Genomic DNA, 26539 nt, shown 5'->3' with positions numbered 1-26539 from the left:
TGAGCTGCTGTGAGCTCCACCCAGTTCGAGCTTCCCAGCGGCTTTGTTTACCTACTTAAGCCTCAGCAATGGCGGGCACCCCTCCCCCAGCCTCGCTGCTGCCTTGTGGTTAGATCACCGCAGACTGATGTGTTAGCAATGAGAGAGGCTCCGTGGGCGTGGGACCCTCCCGGCCATGTATGGGATATATTCTCCTGGTGTGCCTGTTTGCTTAAAGAGCAGTATTGGGGTGGGAGTTACCCAATTTTCCAGGTGTTGTGTGTCTCAGTTCCCCTCGCTAGGAAAAGGGATTCCCTTCCCCTTGCGCTTCCCAGGTGAGGCGATGCCTCACCCTGCTTCAGCTCTCGCTGGTCAGGCTGCAGCAGCTGACCAGCACCGATTGTCCGGCACTCCCTAGTGAGATGACCCCAGTACCTCAGTTGAAAATGCAGAAATCACCGGTCTTCTATGTCACTCGCGCTGGGAGTTGGAGACTGGAGCTGTTCCTATTCGGCCATCTTGCCTCACCCCTCAGGCTGGGTGATTTATAAACGACAGAAATTTATTTCTCACAGTTGTGGAGGCTAGGAAGCTTAAGATACTGAATGCCATAGGCTGGGTGACTTATAAACAACAGAAATTTATTTCCCAAAGTTCTGGAGGCTGGGAAGCTTAAGATCAAGGCACTGGTAGATGTGGCATCTGGTGAGGGCCTGCTTCTGGATTTATATAGATGACTGTGTCTTTACACGGCAGAAGAGGGAAGGGAACTCATCTTTATAAAGGCACTGATCCCATTCACGACAGCTCCACGCTCATGACCTAGTCACCTCCCTTAGGCCCCATTACCTAATACCATCACATTGGAAGTTAGGATTTCAACAGAGGAATTTGGGAGAACACAAACATTCAGTTTATAGCATCCTATAATAAAGGACCCAGCATATAAGTTCTCAATAAACATTTGGGTTTATTTTTTGAAACTCTAATCAATTCTATTGATATATTTGCCTATTTCTTCACAAACGGCACATGCTCAGCTTCAGTAGATATTTTAATATCTAAGAGAGTAAGAACTATTCCCCGTTAGATTATTCTTTTACAAAATTGTCTTTTCTAAGGTTGTGAAATACCTATTTTACATGAATTGCAGATTCAAATTATCATGTTTCATATTAAGATCCTTGAAACTTTAATTAGTATTTCTTTGAATTTATAAATTACTTTGAGGGAAATTGACATCTATACAGTACTGAGGTTTCACTCACATTAAAAAATGATGCCTTTTCCATTTATTTAAAGATCATTTTGTGCCCTTTGATTTAGTTTTACAGCTTCCTTTTATTGTTTTGAAGCTGTTTATAGGTGATTTATATGCTTTTAAAACTGTTGGGAATGTATGTTTTCTATTACACTCATTAATTTCCAGTGCATAGGAGAATTCTTTTATCTAGACCTATTGAGGTATTTTATTTGATCTAAGAATTTGTAGGGTTTTATTTTATTTTCTAAAGGAGATGATCACATTATTTCACAGAACGTATCTTCAACTTTTGAAGATGTCATATTGCATACTGCATTCTTGAGGTTGAGATGTCCAGAAAAATGCCAAGTGGGAGTATTAATGTGGGTATCCCTGTCTTGCTCCATGTATTCATGGAACCATCATTCAATATGATGCTTGCTCTAAATGTTTGGTAAAAATCTTTTATTGAGTAAAAAATGTTCCCTTTATAATCTTGTTATAACTTAACTTCAAAGATAGTGTTTTAAATACTATTTTTAAGAAATCAGCTTTATAATGAGGAAGAACTGAAAAAATGATCACAGGTTTCAGGAAAATTCTGCAGTGTTTTAACAATAATGCCTAATTGTTGAGCTTCCTTCAGGAGGCCGAGTACTTAATATTTTTGATACTTCATTCCTAACCATCAGAGCACTTCTACAAAGTGGAATATTTTTCACCATTTTAAAAGATGAGGATGTCTTCACTCAGAGACTCAAGTAATTTATCATAGGTCACAATATCTAGCAAGCAATTAAGAAGGGAATTATAGCCACTATATCTAGCTCCAAAGCCCACACTTCTCCCACATAATCAATTTTTAATTCAGTGAGCTATTAGGCCAAGTCTTTCAATAGGCACTGAAGGAAAAGATAACAAATGTGCCCTGGGTTTATGGAATAATTGATGACTATACCCAAAGTATGTCTATCTTAATGTCAATTCTAAAGGAGATTTCAAAGTAAAAGTCATACAGACCTGTTTTGCCTTTAATGGCTTTATCTTTTAAATGAATGGCTTACATCAAGGAAAAAAAAAAAGCAAAGACAACCAAGTTGAGCAGGTTAGTAAATACAGAACGCAAATTCAAAAACAACTGAAGATGGTGCATGCCTATAGTCCCAGCTACTCAGCAGCCTGTGATAGTAGGACCACTTGAGCCCAGGAGTTCGAGGCTGCAGTGAGCTATGATCTCTCCATTGCACTCCAGCCTGGGTGACAGACTGAGATTCCCATCTCTTAAAAAAATATTTTAAAGCAAAACAAAAAACATCTAAAGAGCTAAAATGTTGGGCCAAAAGAAGCAAGAAACATTTCAAATGGTTAGATGTAAAGATTTACCATTAGGGGCCGGGTGCGGTGGCTCAAGCCTGTAATCCCAGCACTTTGGGAGGCCGAGACGGGCAGATCACGAGGTCAGGAGTTCGAGACCATCCTGGCTAACACGGTGAAACCCTGTCTCTACTAAAAAATACAAAAAAAGCTAGCCAGGCGAGGTGGCGGGCGCCTGTAGTCCCAGCTACTTGGGAGGCTGAGACAGGAGAATGGTGTAAACCCAGGAGGCGGAGCTTGCAGTGAGCTGAGATCTGGCCACTGCACTCCAGCCCAGGCGACAGAGCGAGACTCCGTCTCAAAAAAAAAAAAAAAAAAAAGATTTACCATTAGGTTAAAATAGTCAAAGGCATACAAAGAGGATGTGAATAACCATAGTCCCTGTGAAAAAGACCTAGTGGTTTAAACCAAAAGCTAACTTTGCATAACATGGTTGCCAAGTACATTGAATACAATTTCAGTATGCATGAATATCATTGTTATTCACCATAGCAAAAGGTTAATAGTACCACTCTCCACATCTAGAAATACATATTTAGTTGTAGTCATTATATTTAAATTGGTTATAACCCAGTGAAGATGCAGATCACTACTAGGTATTTATCTCATCAGGCTCAGGATGGAGAAAATTTCAGAGGCAATGGGGAACTCCAAGACTTTCCATATTGGTTAGATTACTCCTGGGAAACAGGAAGTCCATAAAACAATGCACGACTCGTGGCCTCCAACTCATCAGAATTGGAACAGTCACCATTGAAAACTCATCCTTACATCTTTTGGGGAGATTAAGAGTTCCTATCCCTACTTACCGCCACTCCTGTCTTATAGAGGAGGTAATGCACTGTCTGTGTAACGTCGGCAGCGTGCATTAAGTTATGGTAAGGATTTTTGTGCTTGCTGTATCCCACTTCCAGGGCCTCCACAAATGAGACAAGTGCAGAAATGGGGATCTGGAAGAGAGCAGTAAGGCTAATTAACTAGTGACTTCACTGCTTTCAATGGAGACACAAATGTCTAAGGCACCAGGACTGCTTTTTCTCTGAAGGCAAAACATATGAGGAAGCCGGAACTTTACACAGTTAATAAAAAGTACTGACAAAATTATCAGATAATTTGAAAATCTAACAGGAAGTCCTTGGTTGAGGAATAGCCTACCTTGTAAATTTTTCTTTGTTGCTCATTTCAGAATCCCTGAGAAATGACATCTAATCATTTTAAGACACTTAGTTTTATTAACATGTAAAGCAGTAATTTTTAATACACACACAGAAAACTGAGTTGTTGGTGACTATGTTAATTTTCTGTATTTCCTTGTCCTCATCTACTCTTAAATACCTTCCCCTCTAACCCTAAGGGAAAAAAGGATGCTACACAGGACACCAAACAATGTTGTAAACAACACTGAGGAATTCAAAAATAATACTAATAATTAGTACCTGTTTGTGGAATCATTCACTATTTGTAATGTAATATCAGTAGAAAGAGATCTTCCAAATTCTAAGTCACCAATAATAAATTGCCAAGTAACAAACATAAGAACGTAGCGTGTTCCTGTTCCCATGTATAACAGACTATCGCATTTTGGTTTTGAGTTTTGCTTTTGCTTGGTTTTGGGTTTTGATTTTGTTTTGTTTTTCTTATGTGTCCAATGTATATAACCATTCCTTTCAAAGGGCATTGTTTTCAGGCAGTTTATATTTGTTTTGCAATAATTTTATAACTTATGATTTTTGTGCACTTTCTTTCCCTACAAATAAATGAGATATGCTGCATAGTATGTATTCATTTATTTCTCAATGAATAAAATACTTCAGCCTTTATTTGCAACTACCAGTCACTCAGAGTATTTCCAATTAGATTACTTGTTCTTTCATCTGTAATATGTATAATATACATGCCTTCCTTTCTATGTAACATTGCAGTGAAGAACATTGCAAAATGCATGTACAAAATAAGGGCAAAATAAGTGCATCCAGAAAACATTCATTGTATTAGTTTTTTGGATCCATTCCATGGTTCTGGGTAAATTATACAATATAAGGCTAGAGGAAAAGGAGAGGATGTGTCTTCCTGAGGATTAACAATTACATTTGTAAAAAAAAATAATAATAATAAGGAAAATGCTAAGTTAATGCTCCTGAGATTCCATAATCTGTTCTCCCTTGGTCGTATTCTTCCATTTTACCATTTGTGGATTTTTAAATATTTAAATACGACCTTTAAGAGGTAAGAGAGGAATTCATTATCATTTTAAAACATAAAAATCCAAAAAAACCGGGCTCCTTGGGTTGTTTTATAGAGATCTAAGATTTGCTGAAAGGGCTGTGTGTGCACAGGAACTTTGTTCCAAGGAAAGTCTCCAGCATCCTCTCCAGCATCCACAAGATTTTCATACAGATTTCCGATGCAAAGAAAAATTAAGGACCTAAGGACCATGGCCAGGAAGTATTTGTGGTCATGCAAAGACATATTTCCTCAGTGGGAGGGGTTTCAAGACGGCTAACTATAGGCATCTGGCACTCACCTCCTCCACAGAAAAGAACCAAAATAGCAAGTAGATAATCACATTTCAAATAGATTATCCAACACTAGAATTCAACAGAGAAGTAACAGGAAACACCTAAAACAAAGAAGGAGAGGGAATCAAGGCATGGATTGGCTGAAAGCCTGGAGAGGTTGTCTCTTCAGTGAAAAGAAAGGTAAGTGAGTGACTGCTAGCAGTCCACGTTCCCACCTTGGACTCCTGCATCCTAGCTACCAGGAAGAGCCTAAACCCTGGCAGACCCTGAGACTAAGATAGGGAGCTGCCTGGAGATTGCATGAAGACATTGCTCCATACAGGGAGCTCATGCTGGGTCCCACACATCCCCTAACCCCTAACTAGCGACAGCAAGCCACCATATTGAGAGCCCAGCCCCCACCAGACTGCATATTACCTGGGGGCTCATTAGTCCTTGTATCTCCATATCTCGGGAGCCCCACTGACATTCTCTGCCTGCAGCCACCACTGAGGCTGGCTGTTGCTCCAGGGTTGAAGTATGAACCATCAGCAAAGACTGCACTTCCCCCAAGAACAAACCCACCATGCATGTTCATGCACCCTAAGGACAAAATCCCCCACCTGCAACAGCTTCCATGAAGGGCTGCTGCAGCCATGACCAAAGCACAAATGAAGTGCATGCTCCCAGTTACCTGTATACAGCTGCTGCCACTGAAAGCAACCACACACTCCATGGTAGCAGGGCTGCAGATCCAACAGGCCCAGCTCCACACTTTCCAGTGCCTCAACACACCATCTGGGGGCCTGAGGACTGCCCAGTCCAGTCCACCACTATTGGGAACTGAGTACTCCTCTCAAGCACCTGAGATTAGGCCGACTCAAACTGATGCTCCCATCACAGCTGTCATCCACCTGCACATGCCACCTGTGAGCCTGGAGACTGGCCTACCCAGCCTGTCGTAGCCACCTCTATGATGCTTGGAACCGAGGGGTTAGTCTCACCACTGCTACTTCCAATGCTCATGCCTACTGTTCAGGGTACTGAGAAGCCCCAATCCACTTGGCCCACTGCTGCCACTACTGGCTCCTGAGCAAGCCACCTGGAAGACCAAGAATCAGGCCTCTTGGAACTGCTAACACCAGTGCAAGTGTAGAAATCCCTGGGGCCCAAGGCATGGGACAGGCATGCTTGGCCCACCACTGCCACTAATGGGGCCCAAGGTCAGGTCCAACTTGCATCCCATCTCCAGTGAAACTTCACCAGAGCCTCCACTAACAATTATACTCTAAGCTACTGAAAAAATCATGTACACTGCTGACATGGTTTACAGCCAAAGGAATCATACAAAGACTCTACTACTACACACACCCAGAATCAAAGCCAAAGTTCTCTACTCAACCAACATCATAGATACGTCTTCAGGAAAAAGTCTTCCCATGTGAAAGCAAATGTTAAAAATGGAAAGAAGTGACAGTTAAGATGCACAGATATTGACATAAGGACACAAGAAACATTTATAAAGCAAGGAAATATGACACTTCCAAAGGATCATACTAATTACCCAGCAAGAGACCCCAATCAAAACAAAATTTATGAAGTCTTGGATAAATAATTCAAATTATCGATTCTAAAGAAGCTCAGTGATATACAAGAGAATACATAAAAGTAATACAAAGAAATCAAGAAAACAATTCAGGATATTAATGATAAATTTACCAAGGAGATAGCTATCATACAAATTACCAAAGAGAAATTATGGAATAGAAGAATTCATTTAATGAAATACAAAATACATTTGAAACTTTCAACAGTAGACTAGACCAAGCAAGAAGAAAAAAGTTCAGAACTAGAAAACAGGTCTTCACAAAAAATGCATCTGGCAAAAATAAAGAAAAAAGAATATACAAAGCGTACGTGGCAAATGGGACACCATTAAACAACAAAATATTTGCATTTTCAGTGTCCCCAAAAGCAAAGAGGAAACAAAAGAGTTAGAAAACCTGTTTAACAAAATGCTAGTGGAAAAATTCCCAAATGTATAAAGAGACTTAGTCACTCAGACACAGGAATCTCAAAGATTCTCAAACAGATACAATTCAAAAAGATCTCCACAGCACATAAGAGTCACACTGTTAAAATCAAAGCCAAAAAATTCTTAAAATAGCAAGGGAAAAACATGTAGTCACTTATAAGGAAACCTTCATCAGATGAACAGAAGATATCTCATTAGAAACCCTACAGGCAAAAAGATAATGGGATAATAGATTCAAAGTCCTAAAAGAAAAAAAAATGCCAATAAAGTATGCTATATTCAGCAAAGGTATTCTTCATTAATGAAGGAGAAATAAAGCCTTTCCCACACAAGCAACTGTAGAAGGAATTCCTCATCACTCAACCAGACCTACAGTGAATGCTTAAGGGAGTCTTACACCTGGAGATAAAGAAACAATATCTACCATCATGAAAATGCCAAAGGTAAAAACTCACTGGTAAAGCAAATACACAAATGAGGAAGAGAAAAGACCCAAATGTTACCACTACAGAAAATCATCAAACCACAATTATAAATAATAAGAAAGTAAGAAAGGACATATAACACAATCTGAAATTAATTAATAAAATGACTGGAATAAGTCCTCGCATATCAATAGCAACCTTGGATGTATATCGATTAAAATTCCCATTTAAAAGATAGACTGACTAAATGGATTAAAAAAAAATCCATGATCCAACTATATGTCGCCTATAAGAAACTCTTTTCACCTGTAAAGACACATGTAGACTGAAAAGAAAAAGACGTAAAAAATATTCCATGCAAATGGAAATCAAAAGCAAGCAGGAGTAGCTATACTTGTATCACATAAAACAGACTTTAAGTCAAAAATGGTAAAAAGAGACAAAGAAAGTCATGGTATAATGAAAAAAGAATCAATTCAGCAAGAGGATATAACATTTCTAAACATATACATACCCAACAGTGAAGCACCCAAATGTATAAAGCAAATATTACTAGACCTAAAGAAGAGATAGACTCTAATACAATAACAGTTTAAGGCTTCAGCACTCTATCATAGCATCAAACAGAACATCTATACAGAAAATTAACAAAGTTGGATTTAAACTTCACGTTAGACTAAATGAACCTAATAGACACTTACAGAATATTTTACCCAACAGCTACAGAACACAAATGTTTCTCATCAACACAAAGAACATTCTCCAGCCTAGACAATATGTTAGGACACAAAATAAGTCTCAAAAAATTAAAAATCAAAATAATATCAAGTGTCTTCTCAGATCACAGTAAAATAAAACTAGAAATCAATAACAAGAGGAAATTTGGAAACTACAAATACATGGAAATTAAACAACATGGTCCTGACTTACCATTGGATTCAGAAAGAAATTAAGGAGGAAATAAAACATTTTAAAGCAAATGAATATCTAAACACAACATACAAAAAGCTATGGAATACAGCAAAAGCAGTCCTAAGAGGGAATTTTAGCAATAAATGTGTACATTCAGAAAGTAGAAAAATTCCAAATAATCTAACACTGCACCTCAATGAAAAAGAAAGCAATACCAAAGCAAACTCAAATTAGTAAGAAAAGGAAATAAAGAAGATCAGACACAGTTAAACGAAATAGAGAGTAACAAAACTGCAATGGAGCAATGAAATGAGAAAAGTTGATTTTTTTGAAACCACAATCAAAATAAATAAACTGCCAGCTAGACTAACAAAGAAAAAAAGGAGAAGATCCAAATAAACAACATCAGAAGTGAAAAGGGAGATATTACAACTGATACCACAGAAATGCAAAGGTCATCAGAGACTATTACAAACAACTGTGTATTAACAAACTGGAAAACTTAGAGGAAATGGATAAGTTCCTGAACACATACAACTTACCAAAACTGAATCATGAAGAAATAGAAAACCTGGACAGACCTATAATGAGTAATGAGTTTGAATCAGTAATACAAATTCTCCTGAAAAAGAAAAGTCTAGGACCTGATGGCTTCACTATCAAATTCCACCAAACTTTCAAAGAAGAAGTAACATCAATTCTCCTCTAAATATTCCAAAAAATCGAGGGGCAATTTCTCCTTCTCCCTAACTAATTCTACAATGCCAGCATTTCCCTGATACCAAAACCAGACAAGGATGCAACAACAATAAAAAAAACCTACAGGCCACTATCTTTGATGAACATAGATGAAAAATCCTCAACAAAATACTAGCAAATTGAATCCGCAGCACATCAAAAAGATTATACACCATGATCGAGTATGATTTATTCCAAGGATGCAAGGATAGTTCAACATATGCAAATCAATAAACATGATACACCACATATCAAGAGAATGAAAGACAAAAACCATATGATAATCTCAATAGATGCAGAAAACATTCAATAAAATTCAATATCCCTTCAGGATAAAACTCTCAACAAATTAGGAATTGAAAGAACATATATCAATATAATAAAGATCATATATAAAAACACACAGTTAACTTCATACTGAATGGGGAAATTTTGAAAGGCTTTCCTCTAAGAACTGGAACAGTATAAATACCTCCACTTTTACCACCCCATTCAACATAGTACTTGAAGTCTTAACCAGAGCAATCAGGCAAAGGAAAGATATGAAGGACGTTCAAATTAGAAAAGATAAAGCCAAATTTTCTCTCTTTGCAGGTGATATAATCTTATATCTAGAAAAACCTAAAGACTGCACCAAAAAAAAGTCTTAGATCTGATTAATTCAGTAAAGTTGCAGGATACAAAATCAACATACAAAAATCAGTACCAGCTGGGCATAGCAGCTCACACCTGTAATCCCAGCATTTTGGGAGGCTGACTGCTTGAGGCCAGTAGTTCAAGATCAGCCTGGGCAACATAGTGCAATCCTATCCCTATATTTAAAATAATAAAATAAAAGTTTCAAAAGTCAGTAGTGTTTCCATATGTGAACAATGCACTAGCCAAAAAAAGAAATCAAGCAAGCAATATCATTTACAATAGCTACCAAAAAAAAAAAAAATACCTAGGAATAAATTTACCCAAGGAGGCACAAGAACTCTCTAGAGAAAACTATAAAACAATGATGAAAGAAATTGAAGAGGACACAAATAAATGGAAAGACATCCCATGCTCATAGATCAGAAGAATTAATATTGTTAAAATGACCAAGTTGCCCAAAGTAATTTACATATTTAATGCAATCCCTAATAAAATACCAATGTCATTTTTCACAGAAATAGAAAAAATATATAGGGAGCCCCTGAAGAGCCTAAATAGCCAAAGCAATCCTGAGCAAAAAGAAAAAAGCTGGAGGCATCACTACATAAATTCAAAACACATTACAAGGCTATAGTAACCAAAACAGCATGGTATTAGTATAAAAACAGACACAAACTCCAATATAATAGAATAAGAAACACATAAATAAATCCACATATTTGCAGCTAACTGATTTTTGACAAAGGCAACAAAACTTACAGAAAGGACACCTTCTTCAAGAAATAAACTGTGGGAAAATTGAATATCCATATGTAGAGGAATAAAACTAGACACCCATCTCTCATCATATACAAAAATCAACTCAAAATGTATTAAGGACTTTAACATAACACTCAAAACTATAAAACTACAAGAGGAAAAAAACACTTCAGGAAATTGGTCTAGGCAAAGATTTTATGGCTAAGACCTCAAAAACACAGGCAATAAAAACAAAAATAGACAAATGGGACTATATTAAACTAAAAATCTTCTGCACAGTAAAGGAAACAATCAACAGAGTGAAGAGACAACCTGTTAAATAGGAGAAGTATTTGGAAGTATTTGCAAAATATTTATCTGACAAAGGACTAATACCCAAAATGTACAGGAAACTCAAACAACTTGATAAAAATAACAAGTAATCCCATTAAAAAGTGGCCAAAGATATATAGACATTTCTCAAATGAAGACATATAATGGACAATGGGTACATGAAAAAAATGCTCGTCATCACTAATCATCAGGGAAATGAAAATCAAAAGCACAATGTGATATCATCTTACCCCAGTAAGAATGGCTATTATGGCTTAAAAAAAAAAAAAAAGATGCTGGTGAGGATGTAGAGAAAAGGGAACACTTCTACAATGTTGGTGGCAATGTAAACTAGTACAGTCACTATGGAAAACAGTGTGGGGGTTTCTCAAAAAAAAAAAGAAATCAGTTTATCAAAGGGATATCGGCACCCTCGTGTTTATTGCAGTACTATTCACAATAGCTAAGATATAGAATCAAGCTAAGTGTCCATTAGTGGATGAATGGATAAAGAACACCTGGCATACATACATAATGGAATACTATTCAGCCATAAAAAGAATGAAATCATGTCATTTGCAGCAACATAGATAGAATTGGAAGTTATTACATTAAGTGAAATAATCCAAGCATGGAAAGACAAATAGCACATACTCTCATTCACATGTGGGAGCTAAAAAAAGTTGACCTTACACAGTTAGAGAGTAGAATGATAGATACTGGAGGCTGGGATGTGTGGGGGGGTATAAGGGGTTGGTGATAAAGAGGAGTTGGTTAATGGGTACCAACATACAGTTAGATAGAAGGATTAAAGTCAAATGTTCAGTATCAGAGTAGGGTGACTACAGTTAACAAGAATGTATTGTGCATTTCAAAGTAGCTAGAAGAGAGGACTTGAAAGGTTCCCAACACATAGAAATGATAAATAATGCAGGTAATGGACACCCCAAAAACCCTGACTTGATAATTACATAGTCTATGCATGTAACAAAATACCACATGTACCCTATAAATATATACAATATTTGTACCAATAAAAAAATAGATACCTCTCCAAATACATAGTCCCCAGGAGAATATAAAGAACCACAACTCCAGAGAAATCAATATGCTGTAGAGAAAAAGACTTGTGTTTTCCAGAGCCTCATCCCTTTGATGAGGGAAGTCAGAGGAGCTCGATACTATAGATGTTGGCAGATGAATACATCAACTCCCTGAGGATCTGACCCGACCTCGAGAGTCTACAATATTAGAAGGCTGTAGGGAGTTGAACACTGGAAACAATTCACGTTCTTTATGTAAAGCTGAAGAATTAATTTGAAGCATGAATGGCTGGGAAATACCAATGATCTGTCACAGATGATGAGTGATAGTATTTGTCTGAATGAGACAAGTGGTGGGGAAAAAAAGGATTTACAGAGACAGCAGATGCTCACTCTGTCTCCATTACTGTCCTTCTGACAGCATTGGCCAATAGGACACAAAGTTATGTGGAAATGAGACCTATGGGCAGAGCCTGATGGGGAGCTTGGTTATTACAGGCTTTGGGTTGTACTTCCAGGAAGACCAGAATCTAAATGGGTCTCTCCGGTCTCTCCCATGCCACTGAGACCCACCAGCAAGAGTGCAATCAAAAGCACCCTCCACAGAGGAATTCACAGCAGTGGCTATCCGAAGGGTGCTTCCTGAGTCGCCTGGAGCAGTTTTCATTCTGCATATTAAAAGAGACTGAACCCAAAAGTCATATGAGGATAAACATATGCACGTAGTCCATTTATTTTTCTTTCTAAAGAGGTACTGACCTTGAAACGGCTGATCAGATCATAGCGTGTGAGTAGTTCATAGAAAATAAATTTCAGTGCATGATCTCCACTGGCCTCATTGAGGGAAAAGACATCAAAGGACCACTTGTCCACATCCTGCAGGACAGGGTGGGGAGAAAGAACACATAAGCCCACCGTCACTTACACACCTATCAATCTCCCCACTTTGTAGTCTGCGTGCAGCCCTCACTGGAGATTTCACAGTGTGACACTAACAGCCTTTCCACTCTCAAACTTTTTCCAATCTGGCTAGTCTACATAGTATTTACTGTTAAAAAAAAAAAAAATCAAATAGTCTTCTTACTAATAAAAAGAGCCATTTCTTGAGTACCTGCCATATGACAGGCATTATGGTTGGTGATAAATATGTAATTTATCCTGAAAACAACTCTAAGTGATAGATATTAGTCACATTTTATGGATAAGAAAATTGATAAATTACCTAATTTCCCTAACACCCAAGGTGAGTAAGTGTTGGGGATACAGGCAGGGCCAGAACACAAACACAGGTTGGATGCCTGAGATCAGTCGCTTTGCATTAAGCCCTGCAGCAGCTACTATTTAATTCACCACAGCCTACGGTGCTCCTCTTCTCTGAACTTCTCTCCAATCCCTTGACACTATCCAATGACTTCCTCTAAGTTTACAGTAAAGAATGTTAACTCATTTAGAAGTGTTCAGAAATATGCGTGATACAGAACACAAAATAATATGCCACATCAATCTAAACTGCTGAGCTGAAACCAAAAAGAAAGCATTCATTTCACAGGAGAGAAAAATGCTACCATTTCTGGAGTCACTAGTCTGGGATCTTGTCCTCAAATCTGTAAGTAACTTCACTGAAAAAAAGTAAAAGGAAAAACTAAACTGAACACACACCTTATATATCATCCCTGAAGTTCAAAGTCTTTGCCTGTAAATAGCTACTCCAAAACATATGTAAATACAGTCTGATGTGCTTTGGCTTATTGTAACCAACTTCTTGTGGATGTAGTAAACAAAGATTTGTTTAAGCAATGGTTAAAGCAACAGTCATTTGGTTTTTCATGGCACCAAAATCTCACTTCCTGTAGTTAAGTGAAGCATATTGACTTGAGCTTGACAGCAAGGATTCACATGAGACCACATTGCCTACAGGCAAGGTGTCAGATGGTACACTGGTAGAGACCTTGGTTCTCATGAGTGACTCTCACCCCAGCCCTCACTGAATTCCAACATAATCCATCCATCCCAGTTTTGTTCCTGACCAAACATTCCAACTGTCAAATTCATCCCAAGACCATCAAGGGTCTCCCTCCTGGATGCTAAAAAACAGTTTTCAGGGAAAACAGAATTGTATACAGGAAAATCAAACTTTTCCAGAGGGGTTTCAATTGAATTATTCCAATTCACACTTAGTGGTAACCTCACTTAAGTCTTCAATAACTGCCCCTCCATTAAAATAACCAAAGAAATAGTGACAGGCACATTTCTGTGAGCACATTTTCTGTGCTACCTTACGGCGCTAGACATTTCAATTAATCTCAGAGATTAACTGAAATGTCTAGCACCATAAGGTAGTAGAGCCAGGTAATAACCTCACTAACAACCCTTAGTGATCTCACTGCCAAGAGATGAAATTGTAAATGCCATGAATATGTGCTGTGACCCAGGCCTTATCCCTTTAATATCCCACTAGAGCCCAGGCTATAGACAGCAAGGACACTTAAGATTAACCCAAGACCTAAAGCTTTACCTCAGTTACTATCATTGGCACTGTCATGAGTCACATATATTGTCTTATCTTTATTCCTAAGGAAAAAGTCATTGACAACTCAGTAGGTTGGAAAATGCTGTGTCACTTCTGACAATTTTTAATCCTAGTGTCCAGAAAGGAAAGGGCTCTCTATCACTAGAAATAAAGAGATTATCATGATAAAAAGCCGAGATTTATTCTGAATATCAGGACTTAGAGAATAAAGAGGATGAGCAAATAGAGACAGTGAGACGGATGTCCTCTTTGGTCCCTCATGTTAGGGAAGGCTTAGCTGTAATTCTCAGTCTAATGTTCTTCAGAACCAGTTGAGGGGTTCAGCAAAAATATGGATCCTCCAGTGGGGACTCCAGAGAATCCTGGTGTGGGGCCTGGAATCCGCATTTTTAACAAGTACCCAGTTTAACTGCCTTCAAACATTCTTCCTCGTTCACCAAATTTTGCCCAAGGACACTTCCTGTAGAGAAATTGCAGGAACTTCCTGTTAGTCTAACACAAAGGAAGCCTGAACCTCCTCATCTTCTCCCACTTTAAACCTGGAGTCTTTCCAAGGTGTCACTTCCTGAGTCACAAAACAGATGCCCTTCCAAAGAAGAGCACACAGCTACATTTCCATTAGGCTAATCTCAGAAGACTAGAGGTAGAACACCTCAAGTTAGAAGCTTACATCTATACATGTATATATAAAGGAAAAAGTAAAAAGAACATAATGCAACATGTTTCAAATTTAGAGACTGGTTCATTATTCTCTTACTTAAATGTAATTTTATGTTATGTTCTTACATTAACCACAAAGCTTAACATGACAATAGTATAAGGGTTATTTTAGGGAATTGTATTCTCTCAGTCTTTAGGGAAAATTTCTATAATAAAAGAAAACAGTAGTGATTCCATATGAACTTCTGGCAATGAAGTGGAAATAATCTTTTTTGTAACATGTAGTACATAAAGAAAGAAACAAAAGAGTCTATATCTGTGATCGCTTCAACTCTTTGCAAATAAAATTAGCATCTGGAGAAGTGGAAAATATTACATTGCAAAAGCTTTGAACTTCCCCAGTAAATGGGGGACACAGCCAAGAGAAATAGAAGCCTCAGCTTTAATGCACATACCAACAGCATATGTGAGGAGAAGTAGCAATTTATTTAGAGAGCTAGTAGGTCTTCCTTATCTGAAAAATCTAAGTACCCGTCCCCTCAGACAACATGTGTGCATCTGAGAATTTCTTTTTGCGAACTATAAAATAACAATTCATGCACATCACAGTTTGTTCCAGTTCTTTTTCGGTTATTCTGCATAGAAAAGAGGCTTCAATTTAGAAGCAACATTTTCATAAATGTCTTGGTACCACTATACCCTTTTGTATTTATGTTCCTGATAAAGGAAAAAATTAAAGACAAAAGATGCTTTTAATGTTTCTAAGACTTTGATTGAATGTTCAGGTTCAATTATGAAAATCAGTGCAACTTCATAGTGGATATTAAGAATTATCAGATTTCCTGAAGTGATTTCACTGATTAAAATGTACATTACACTGATGTATTGGGCATGAGATTAGGAGTTAAAGAGGAATGGGAGAAAAGACATATCTTCTTGCTGGGTCCTTCCTGAGTATCCTTCCTGCTTTTAAGATTAGGTAAGAAGAGATGAAAAGGGTAGAGACAAACAAGGATAAATGAGAATCTGTGTATGTATGGTCTCTAAAATTCAGCTAGTAAATGTCTCTGAGACAAGAGAAAGGCCTATGAATATATAATCAAGATGGTCCCAAGTGGCTCTTTCCTGACATTAAATTAATCAAGAAGCACTCCCTACCCCCTAACTCCATGAATACGTAATTTAGCTTCTGAAAATATCATCACATTTTTCAGGTTTTGGAGAAAGAAAGCAATGACTTTAGCAAAGGTCAAAACGCTACAATGTCCCTAAGCACATGGCCCAAGTCCATGCATAGACAACATGTGATGTCAACAAACTCAGTGATCCTGGGCTACAGGATCAGCAACACATTGGAATCCAGAAGCCAAATCAAGTTTAGCAAATCTCAAATACGCTCAGACCAATGGATCTTCATCAGTATCTGCCTTCAGGAATGCATCTGCTTTGGGGCTCCTAGAGATATCCTATACAATTCCAAGAACTTGCCTGATTAGAGGTAATTCTGCACGATTTAGCCCATTTAAATTCAAACATTTGTATGACTTCCAAGGGAACATCTGGCTCAATGAGAGCCTTTGGAAAACAATGGGATATACAGATGGGACAAGGGCTCTCGAGCTATATGTTCATGCAGTAAAACATTACTAAGAGCTTACCATGTACTGAAGACTCTGATATCAAACATTAGCTCTGTCTCTAATTTACTCTTTTTTTTTTTTTTTAATCTTGCTAAGTCTTGGTTTCTTCATCTATAAAATGGACTTGGAGTAGGTAATCAGATAATGGGGCAATTACAAATACTCCTAATGTTGAATACTTATAGCCATAACATACTTGATCTCATATGGCAAAATCAGATAAATCTCATAAAGACAGATCACCGCATAAAACCTAAACTACTGTAGAGTACTAGAAAGAAATGAAACCCACACAGAGTTTGATTATTTTTAAATTGGGAAGATGAAGGGTGAAAAGACAGTGATACTGTTAGAACACATAATAAAAAGATAATGAAAGAACAAAGTCAGGAATAACTGGAAAAGTAACTGTAAATGAAAGCCTCTTATTTTCTAACAACTTAACTCTACTTTTCATTAGGTACCATGTACATTGTAAAATCTTTTCACTTGTATTACCTTTAATGCCTCAATAACAGCTGGTGGATAGCTCAGTCCAACCATGTTTGATGTCCGTCTATACATTCTGAAAAGTCAAAAGGGAAAAATGCAACATGATATCTTACAAAGTAGGATTTGTAATCCACAGACTCATACCAAGTATTGACAAATAATGAGAAGTCAAGTGAATTTTAGAACCTAAAATTCATTTTTTGACCTTTTTTATATTCACTCAGGTGGTCTAAGTGTTAAATTCAAAAGAAATTAAAGCAATCCCAAACATAAGAACCACTGGGGGGAAAGAAACCTAACTCTATAGGCCCCAGACTGGAAATTAAATTATTAAATGGGTCACTTCTTTGGCCAGAGTGAATTATAGTACAGAATAGACAGTAAGCACTGTAGTAATTTAACCTGAATGAAGAACTCCTATGGGTAACCCATTTAGAATAGCTTGTTCTTTAGAACTGCCAAAAACAAGAAGGAAAAATGTCCCAGGTAATCTTTAAACTCACCATGGTATTTCTAAAATGTGTAATTACACGATAAGGATTATAGGAAGAATATATATATTTCTGGAATCTATTGCTGGGTAAGGGGGTCAATTTGATTTCAAAGAATAAAATAGCTAATAAAATTGAGTGTCATGGGGACTTCAAACCACTGAAATGAACTGTCCTCCCTGGATCCAGCAACCTCAAAGCATCCCAGATCTGTTCCAAATGCAGACACCATCCACCTATTTCCAAAGACGATAGATGAGATGATTTCCTGCTTTAAAAATTAGAGGCTGAACACAAACTAAATCTTCTCTGGTAAACAAAAAACTTCCAAGCAAAAGCAAAAAGCTTTTCCTAATGATTCTACAGAGATTAAAATAGACATGTTTTTGCCATTTCTCATTCAAGACTATGTGTTTCTACCCACAATTTTCAGTATTTATAAAGATAGGAAAACTACATTAAAGCAAAGCTTCCAGTTATTGGAAATGTGTTCCTCTGGCTGCTTTGGTCACTGAATGACAATGAATGACATCTTTACCTCTCCACAAATATCCCAGCCTGCACCGCGTGAACGATGCTCTTGAACCGGGGCTTCTCCTCGCTCCTCCTGAGCATCATCCCCATCTGCCGCGTGAAGGTGGAGGCCAGCCAGTCTCGGACCTCAGAAGGCACAGCATCTGACTGAATGTCACTGAGCTCATCCTCTGTATCCAGGAGTCTCCTGAACACAAGAAAGAGAACCAGGACACTGAGATTAAATCTGAAGTTGGAGCTCTCTGTTCAAAGCAGCTGCTCTTCTCTGCCTCACCTGCATGCAGGTGCAAAGAAACCAAATTAAATTGGCCACAAAAAATACAGTGCCTTTTTGGGAAGGCTTATGTAAGCTCCCCATATGTGTTTCAGGATGATCTTGGCCTCCACTGATATTTCTGGATGGTTCTCTTTACCAGACTGGACAAAGGAACTGGTCCATTGTACCCAGAAGTACTCTGTGGCATTTGAGTGAAATTTAAACCTTCTATTTAAAAATACATTCACAGGCAGCCCTGTATTAGTTCATAGATGGACCATGTGGCATTATTTTGTTTTATTAAAAAATGGACACTTAGAGACTTTGCAAAGTATTTACCAAATCACAGCAACTCAGTACTCTGAAGTAGTGATCCTAAGTGATGACAATTAATATTCTTTCTAGTTTGATAGGTTGCCACCAAAATTTAAATGTCTAAATTCAAGCAAAATTTTCAAAATAATGCAGTTCTTTATTTTTGCACAATGATTGAATCATGTCACAGCTGTGTTTCACTGATTTTTCAAACTTATACATAGGTCAGACCACTAGAATGGAACACAAAGAGCAATGTTAAAATAAAACCTAAAATAGCATTGCATATTTATAGTAAATCCAACTACAAATTAGCAGTAAAAGTTGCTGCCAGTGTAAAGGTGTTTGGATTTTTTTTTCCTTTAGACTTACCAATTGAGGTGGGGGTAAGCGGAGGAAATACAACATTTGGAAAAAAGCTGTGATATCGGATTTCCTTAAATTAGAAATCAAGTGTGTCACCAAAATAATAATAATAATAGAAACCGTACAAATCTTAGATTGCTGTGAAATACTTTCAGATTGGAATTTGGCAAAGAAAAGTAAGACATCACAAATACTGACAGAGAAGCCTGTCTGAATTAGAAAAAAAAAAAAAACCACCTTTCATATTCAACATTGCAACATTTTTCAAAAGAAAAGCAATTTTGTAACTTGCAAACATATGTAGTAACTGAAATCGCTTTAATACATTTAGATAATTCAAGTGCAATAAGCCTGCTAAGTAAATCAGCTACATACATAAGACTGAAGAGGGAATGCTAGGTGCGTAAGAGAACACATGCTTCTCGATCACTTCAGGAGCCTCCATTTTCTAGTGGACATTATGAATTAAAACATAAACACACTTTTTAGACTGACACTAACAACATGCAATAATTACAATGGAGCTCCACATCTGATTTTTAAAATCTTAGCAGATTTTAAAATTAGTTTTCTCCTCTTTTGTGATCTCACTTCCTTGTCATGACAGTCATGTGAGATATGTTCTATTAGCTCCTTTTATAGATGAGGAAGTACAGAGAGTAAGTGACTTGTCCAAATCTATCCCCTTTGTTTATGGAAACTAAAACTCCAAGATGAGTAATTTGAATGTCACCCCATTCCTGACATGGGGGACGATGTCAGAAAAGCCATTTAAGAGAAAATTTACCATCACTATACTAATCTCTTTTGTCATTTTTAGCTTACCTTGTTTCATCAATATACACAGATTCAAGCACTGTGGCTGCATATTCCAAATTCTTCTTAAGATCTACCACTGAAGCTTCCCCTCTCTCTAATTGTTTGACCAAAGACCGTAATCTAGAAAAAGAAAAAGATACAATTTCATTAGAATAGAGGAAACAAAGAATAATCCTACAACTATGGTGATATATTTTACAGTCATTGAATATTCTCACTTATTCTGATACATCTGAAAGGAAAATAATTTTGGGACCAAAGGAGCAAGTAATAAAATAAATGTATACATTTTTGCCATTGTGAAGTAAGAAGAAAAAATTTCTCTCCAACCAGGCACTGACCATACTTTCTAGCTAGCTTTTATCTTTATCAGTCCTAAATTATCAATGATTTTGCTTTTTCTCAAGTTTTCATCTTTTTTGTTCTATGTGGACATAGTAAAGCCTGACCAGCAGCAAAATCACCAAATACCTTTTGAGATTCTGCTCTGCTGAAGGCACTTGTTTCAGCAGTGGCCCCAGATAATGGCAGCCCCATGACCCAGGCATGTCCCAAGACAGATGAAAAGATTTAAACCACTGAGAACCACAAAAAGGCTACATAAAGAATAGATGAAAGTAAATTGTTTTACTGGATGGAAAAAATCACTCTGAGAGGAGACAAATACCCTAATATTTTAAAAAAAGGAAATATAAGGATGGATTTTAAACCGAGGAACTCCAGACTACACAAGAGAAGCAATAAAACATGTTTTTCTGTTATTTATATGAACATTATCTGCACAGAGAAGGACTTAGTATTCATAAGAACAATAAAATGACTACAGATGATCAACATGTAGTAACTGAGAATACTGTAAATACCACAGAGATTTGGAGATTGGGCAACTCTTCAGGCTGTTTGACAACCAGCAATGAAAATAGTAGACTTTGAAGACAAACTGGGGTTTGAAATTCACTTCATAACTTATTAGCTATGCAACCCTAGGTAAGTTATGTAACATCTTTGAGTGTTATCTTAATGAAGAGCAAAGTATGAAATTTCTAAAGTTGACCTAAAGATTAAATGAAATTGATATAGAGTATGTGACTCACGGTTGTCCTTTGAAAAGGCACTTGTTATAACTACTGTCATTATTCAATGACTTTGATCACCACAGATAAACAAATGAGAAAAATTATAGCAAGATATTTAAAATTATTGTCAAATCTCCATTTCCCATTGGTGTACACAATCTGTTCTCACCTTCCTGACATCAAAATATCCTCAGATAGGTTGTCTTCATGGCAAGGTATAAACTACTCCCTTCCTAATCTTCATGAAAATTACCCACAGTAAAGAATGAGAAAAAATCTTGGATCAACCTTAAAAGTAGGCAAGGGGTCAACCATAAAAAAAAAAAAAATGTCCAGGAAGTTCAATGATATAAAACACAAATAAGATTAGATTCAGGTTGTCTCTACTTGAATTATGAATCTCCAATATATCAAAGGGAAATATGCAAAGGAAATCCCCCGAGGCCCCTGCAGGCTTGGAGGGGAAGGTCAGCCTTGGGAATGCCATTAGCAGCACTGGAAAGGGTCCTGAATTTCAGAGGCAGCACGGGACAGGGAGTTGGCAGGGAAGGGCTTGCCAGTCACTCACACAGAAGGGATAATAAGCAGCCTGCCAAAGAATGGGGAGACGGCAGCAGGGAGCCCTGACTGCTGTTCCAAATAAGGATTGGAAGCTCTTTAGCAAAACACATTCCTGGCTAAGTCTGCCTCCAGTTCTGACTCTCACCTCCAGTGCCCAGCTACCCCGTAGGCTGTTTGGACTCTTAAACGACAAAATGAGAGTAAAATTCAACTTTTTAAAGTTTACTCTCAAAAATGAGAGTAAAATTAAACTTCTTAAAATGCTTCTCTTCATTTGGGACTTACAGGTTCTACCAGGAACTGACATGAATTTCTAGTAGAACCCATCTCAATTCTAGAACCTAAGAGGAAATGACAAAAACAAAGAAAATGATGAGAAAGATTATAAGAGTAATAGAAGTAAAAGCCAGAAGATCCTATCTACCCATAATAGAACTTCCGTAGGAAATAAACAACAGAAGCAGCTTTTAAATTGAATAAGTTTTCCTAGGCTAAAGTAAAATCTGTATAAGCAGATGAAAAGGCATCAAATACAATTTTTTAAAAGTAAATGAAAACATCAAATGCATGCTACTGTAATTTTAATTTCAAAGAATAAAGAAATGATCCTGAAAATCTTTGAGAAAATTAAACATAATACTTACAAAGTAACAAAAAATTGTCCTGGTCATCTACTTCTATCGTGTCAAACATCAGAAAGCAATTTAATAACAGTACCAATTTTTGAGAATAATATGGGAAAATTCAAGACATTTATATCTATATCTACAGAGTTACCAAGTACATAAGAAGCCAATAAAGGTATTCTCAGTTGTCAACAACTTCAAAATTTATCATTCATATTCTTTCCAGAAAACAAAACAAAAACTTTAAGGCATACTCTAGGACAGTGGTCTTCCAAGGGAGTGGATTCGTGATTCTCCAGTTAAATGGATTGTTGATTCATGACCTAGATTTAACTAACTCAGACTTTACAAAATGGACAAGTAATTTAAAAAGATTCTGGCAAGAAGAGGCAGATAAAATAAAATGCTAATAATACAAGGACAACTAAATGTGAAAATGAGCTGACACGTCTCCTTTTACTAGGACAATCTCCTATTTCTCATACAAACACTTCCTCTCCCACTTTTACAAGCTAAAAGCTAATTCTCATCAGTTGAAAAATAATTGGAATTATTAAGGACATTATATGGAATACAGATGTATAGCCACTACTTTATAAAAATTCCCACTCCTGGGAAAGCACAGTACTGAGAGAATCAAGTCATGAAGGACCTCATATCACCTTGTGATCAGTGGGCTGGGACCCCAGGCCAGAGCAGGAGTGGGGCCTTCAGGAAAAGCTTCACTCAGAATCTCACTCAGCTATTCCAATAAGTAGCACTGAAATCAGCTTCACCAGAGAGACCCAGGCTTTGTGCCACAATTAGCAGAAAATCAGCCATTCAGAGGCTTCTCCCTGATGTAGTCACCAGTGGTGCCAGGCAGACTTTGGACAGTCATATTTATGCATTCAGTGTGAAGTTCTGACCCAACAGGAAGCTGTAAATAGAAAGCAAAACCCTAGCCAAGTGGTTTCAACAGATCCAGAGAGGAAATGATACAGAAATAATGCACCTTTTGGATGCATGGGGGACACTAGAAATTTAAATGTAACCCTGTCTTTCCAGCTTATGAGATGAGCAGAAGATTCAATCAACTTCCTGGCAGACAGTGAGGGAACCTAGAACACAACCCGTCACTCTGGTTATGGAAGAACACCCAGCTGACATTCACCTTTCTTTACTCAAGGATGATGAAACAGAAGAAAACATTCATGAAGAGATATAGCAATAAAGACAGAAGAGAATACAGCATTCAAAATGCGAAAGGACTCACTTTTGAAAAAAAAAATCACTAATGGAAACAGAAGTGAATTTTAGGGAGCATCTGCCGTGTGTTCAATACAATTCAAAAAAACATAAATCTGTGAAACAAAGGTAAAAGCCCAAATCAATACAATAAAAGTTTCTTTAAAAGAAACAAAACACGACAATAGAAAGACTACAATAACTTACTGTTAAAAAGAAGTTAAGTGGTGACCAGTTTTGTATATACCCATCTCCTGTTTGGGTGTCACCATGTCAGATACAAGCTGCAGCTGCCAATTTTCTGTTTTATGTAGCTGCCACACAAACCCTAGCAATTCCAGATGCCCCTTTCAAATTCTGTTGAGCTTTAGCATAGCATTCCGGTGCTTATGCTCCATCGGCCCCTCGGCCCACTTTTCTCTACCTCTTTATCCTTTCCATTTGGGATATCCAGCCCTGCCCTGCCATAACCTACCTACCTCTTGGTGAAATGGCTATTCTTTGGGCAAAAGAGTTTCAAACTAGCTCTTTTATCATTAGCCAATTAGTAGTTTCAAAAGTTCCTGAGAATAAGGACCCCTCTCCATTTGTCTTCATAGTGAAGATATTCCCTAGATCTTCAACTATCTTAAGAAGGGTTGTCTGAAAATTAGCCAGGATCTTTCCTACCCATGTCATAAAATATTTTTGTTCAATTGGAAAAGACTAGCTGAGACCAGAGAGCTCAGCTGCTCTCCTTTGTTTTCCTAGTAAAGTTGTCTAGATGCTTTTCATGTGAATCCATTCCATCTAAAAGGTGAATGTCCTCAGAGGCCAGGTCCCATGGTATGCTGTAGCCTATATTTTGGGAAAGATGGATATCTGGTGTTTTAATACTACCCAGGGGAATTTTTGGCCTGGGCACCTAAGGGGAATTTATTTCATGAGCATTCGAAATAAATTCACAAGGAAGGAAGATAAAGAAGTAGGAAAATACACAAATAATAATAATAATAATAATTAAGGGAACTATGACATCCGGTAAGAACACAGAAGCTAATTTTTTTCCTGGCATTAAAAAGAGGCAGCAATAATCCCAGCACTTCGGGAGGCCAAGGCGGGAAAACAGCTTGAGCCCAGGAGTTCAAGATCAGCCTGGGCAACATAGGGAGACTCTGTCTACACAAATAATAATAATAATAATAATTAATAATTAATAATAATAATAATAATGTTTCTCTTCTGAGAGAATGTTCATAGTTTCCAGCCCTCCATCCATTTCTGTCACTGTGGCTGCCAGATAATAGTTCCAGTACAGAAGTGCAACACCATTTTAGGAAGTGCTTATGCCTTCCAACTTTGGCAAGATGCCTTTCAGTTAAGACAGTGTGCAATTTCATTGTGGATGAGCCATTGCATCTTTTCATGACTCTTGCATTTCTTGGTGTAAACTCTTTGCTTTCTGTATGCTTCTTAGCTGCAAGGCAAATGATGAGATACTGCATATCTTCAGTTCCCTGTGTCCTCAGATCCAGAGCAAGCCCTGGATGCTGACTTCCCCTGACCCCACACCAATCAACATGTGGGATGCATAAAGGTGTTGGAAGAGGGAAACTATGTGAGGAAAGGCCAGAGCACTGTATTTTGGAATTTAAAAGGATGTTAGGGAGGAGAGGTATTCTTTTTTTTCTCCACAAAGATAATTCCTAGGACCAATGGGGTGAACTTCATTAAGAAGCAATGTATTGGTTCAACTTTATAACTTAGAAAACTGCCTTATACTGGACTAGGCACTATTCCCCACCCCAGTGAGGTCACAGAAAGCCCTACGACCCTATGCCTTGAAAATGTACACATTTGTTGAGCATTAGACCCTGCTAGAATTTCATTCACTTTGCACAGGCAAAAATGAATTGTAAAAAGAAGCTATGGAAACATACTTTCTCATGTTTGTCTATTCTATCCAAGGTTATTCCCTCTGAGGATGGGTAGGCAGCTCCTAAAATGCCAGTGTGGCCAACAAGTATTGCTGTCTCAGAAAGGCTTTGTTTTGTTTGAAACGATATGAGAACTGGATCTTTTACAGTACTTTCTCTACATGTCCCAGTGAATCATGAGCCCTAAAAACTCATTTGAATTTAAAAAAAAACTTCATTTCAGTTCATCACACCCATGTATTCATAAGGCATACTCATCTCTATGTCCTTTTCACGCACCTGCCTCCTCCACGTCACTCCTGTCCTTTGCCACTTCCTTAAATGCCATAGAAAATAACTTAAAACAACTCTTCCGAATGGGATGCCCCAACATGACTTTTTTTTTTTTTTTTTTTTTTTTTTTTTTTTTGAGACGGAGTCTCGCTCTGTTGCCCAGGCTGGAGTGCAGTGGCCGGATCTCAGCTCACTGCAAGCTCCGCCTCCCAGGTTTACGCCATTCTCCTGCCTCAGCCTCCCGAGTAGCTGGGACTACAGGCGCCCGCCACCTCGCCCGGCTAGTTTTTTGTATTTTTTAGTAGAGACGGGGTTTCACTGGGTTAGCCAGGATGGTCTCGATCTCCTGACCTCGTGATCCGCCCGTCTCAGCCTCCCAAAGTGCTGGGATTACAGGCTTGAGCCACCGCGCCCGGCCCCAACATGACTTTTAGTCTCATGCTTTAATGCCATCTGATGATGTCATCCAAGCATTTTTCTGGCCATTTGTTTGTTTCTATAATTAATGACAGCTGATTAAGATGGCTGCACTTGAAAAACATTCAACACTGGGTGTCTTCTGTGTGCAGGCACTGGGAGAGATAGGCTCTAGGAATACAAAGTGGGGAAATGCAGTGCCCTCTCTCAGGTAGGGAAGACAGAAAGCTAACCAGCACCCACAATGCAGTACTGTAAGTGAAATGGCAGAGGTGTGATGGGGGCTAAGAAAGCACAGAGGAGAGGAATATTCAAATAACAAAGCCCTCCCCAATGGACCTGATCAGAGCCATCTTGAAGGCCACGTAGGGGTCAGTCAGGCA

At 37.8% G+C, this 26539-nt stretch overlaps 1 protein-coding gene across 12 annotated transcripts in view; it reads right to left on the bottom strand.

Annotated features, from left to right (window-relative positions):
- PDE1C (phosphodiesterase 1C) overlaps nucleotides 1-26539 on the bottom strand; it is a 571792-nt gene that overhangs the window by 121092 nt on the left and 424161 nt on the right. For all 12 annotated transcript variants that reach the window (XM_017876413.1, XM_017876415.1, XM_017876419.1 and 9 more), the window contains 5 exons: nucleotides 20067-20180; nucleotides 18309-18491; nucleotides 17286-17352; nucleotides 12717-12833; nucleotides 3406-3546 (listed from right to left, as the gene is read on the bottom strand). In XM_017876413.1, the coding sequence (XP_017731902.1) occupies nucleotides 3406-3546; nucleotides 12717-12833; nucleotides 17286-17352; nucleotides 18309-18491; nucleotides 20067-20180 (622 nt within the window). The remainder of the gene's footprint in view (nucleotides 1-3405; nucleotides 3547-12716; nucleotides 12834-17285; nucleotides 17353-18308; nucleotides 18492-20066; nucleotides 20181-26539) is intronic.

The sequence above is a fragment of the Rhinopithecus bieti genome, unplaced genomic scaffold (genome assembly GCF_001698545.2).
Source record: "Rhinopithecus bieti isolate Rb0 unplaced genomic scaffold, ASM169854v2 scaffold_10015, whole genome shotgun sequence".
Classification (NCBI taxonomy): domain Eukaryota; kingdom Metazoa; phylum Chordata; class Mammalia; order Primates; family Cercopithecidae; genus Rhinopithecus; species Rhinopithecus bieti.
This window is presented reverse-complemented; position numbering and strand designations above follow the sequence as displayed.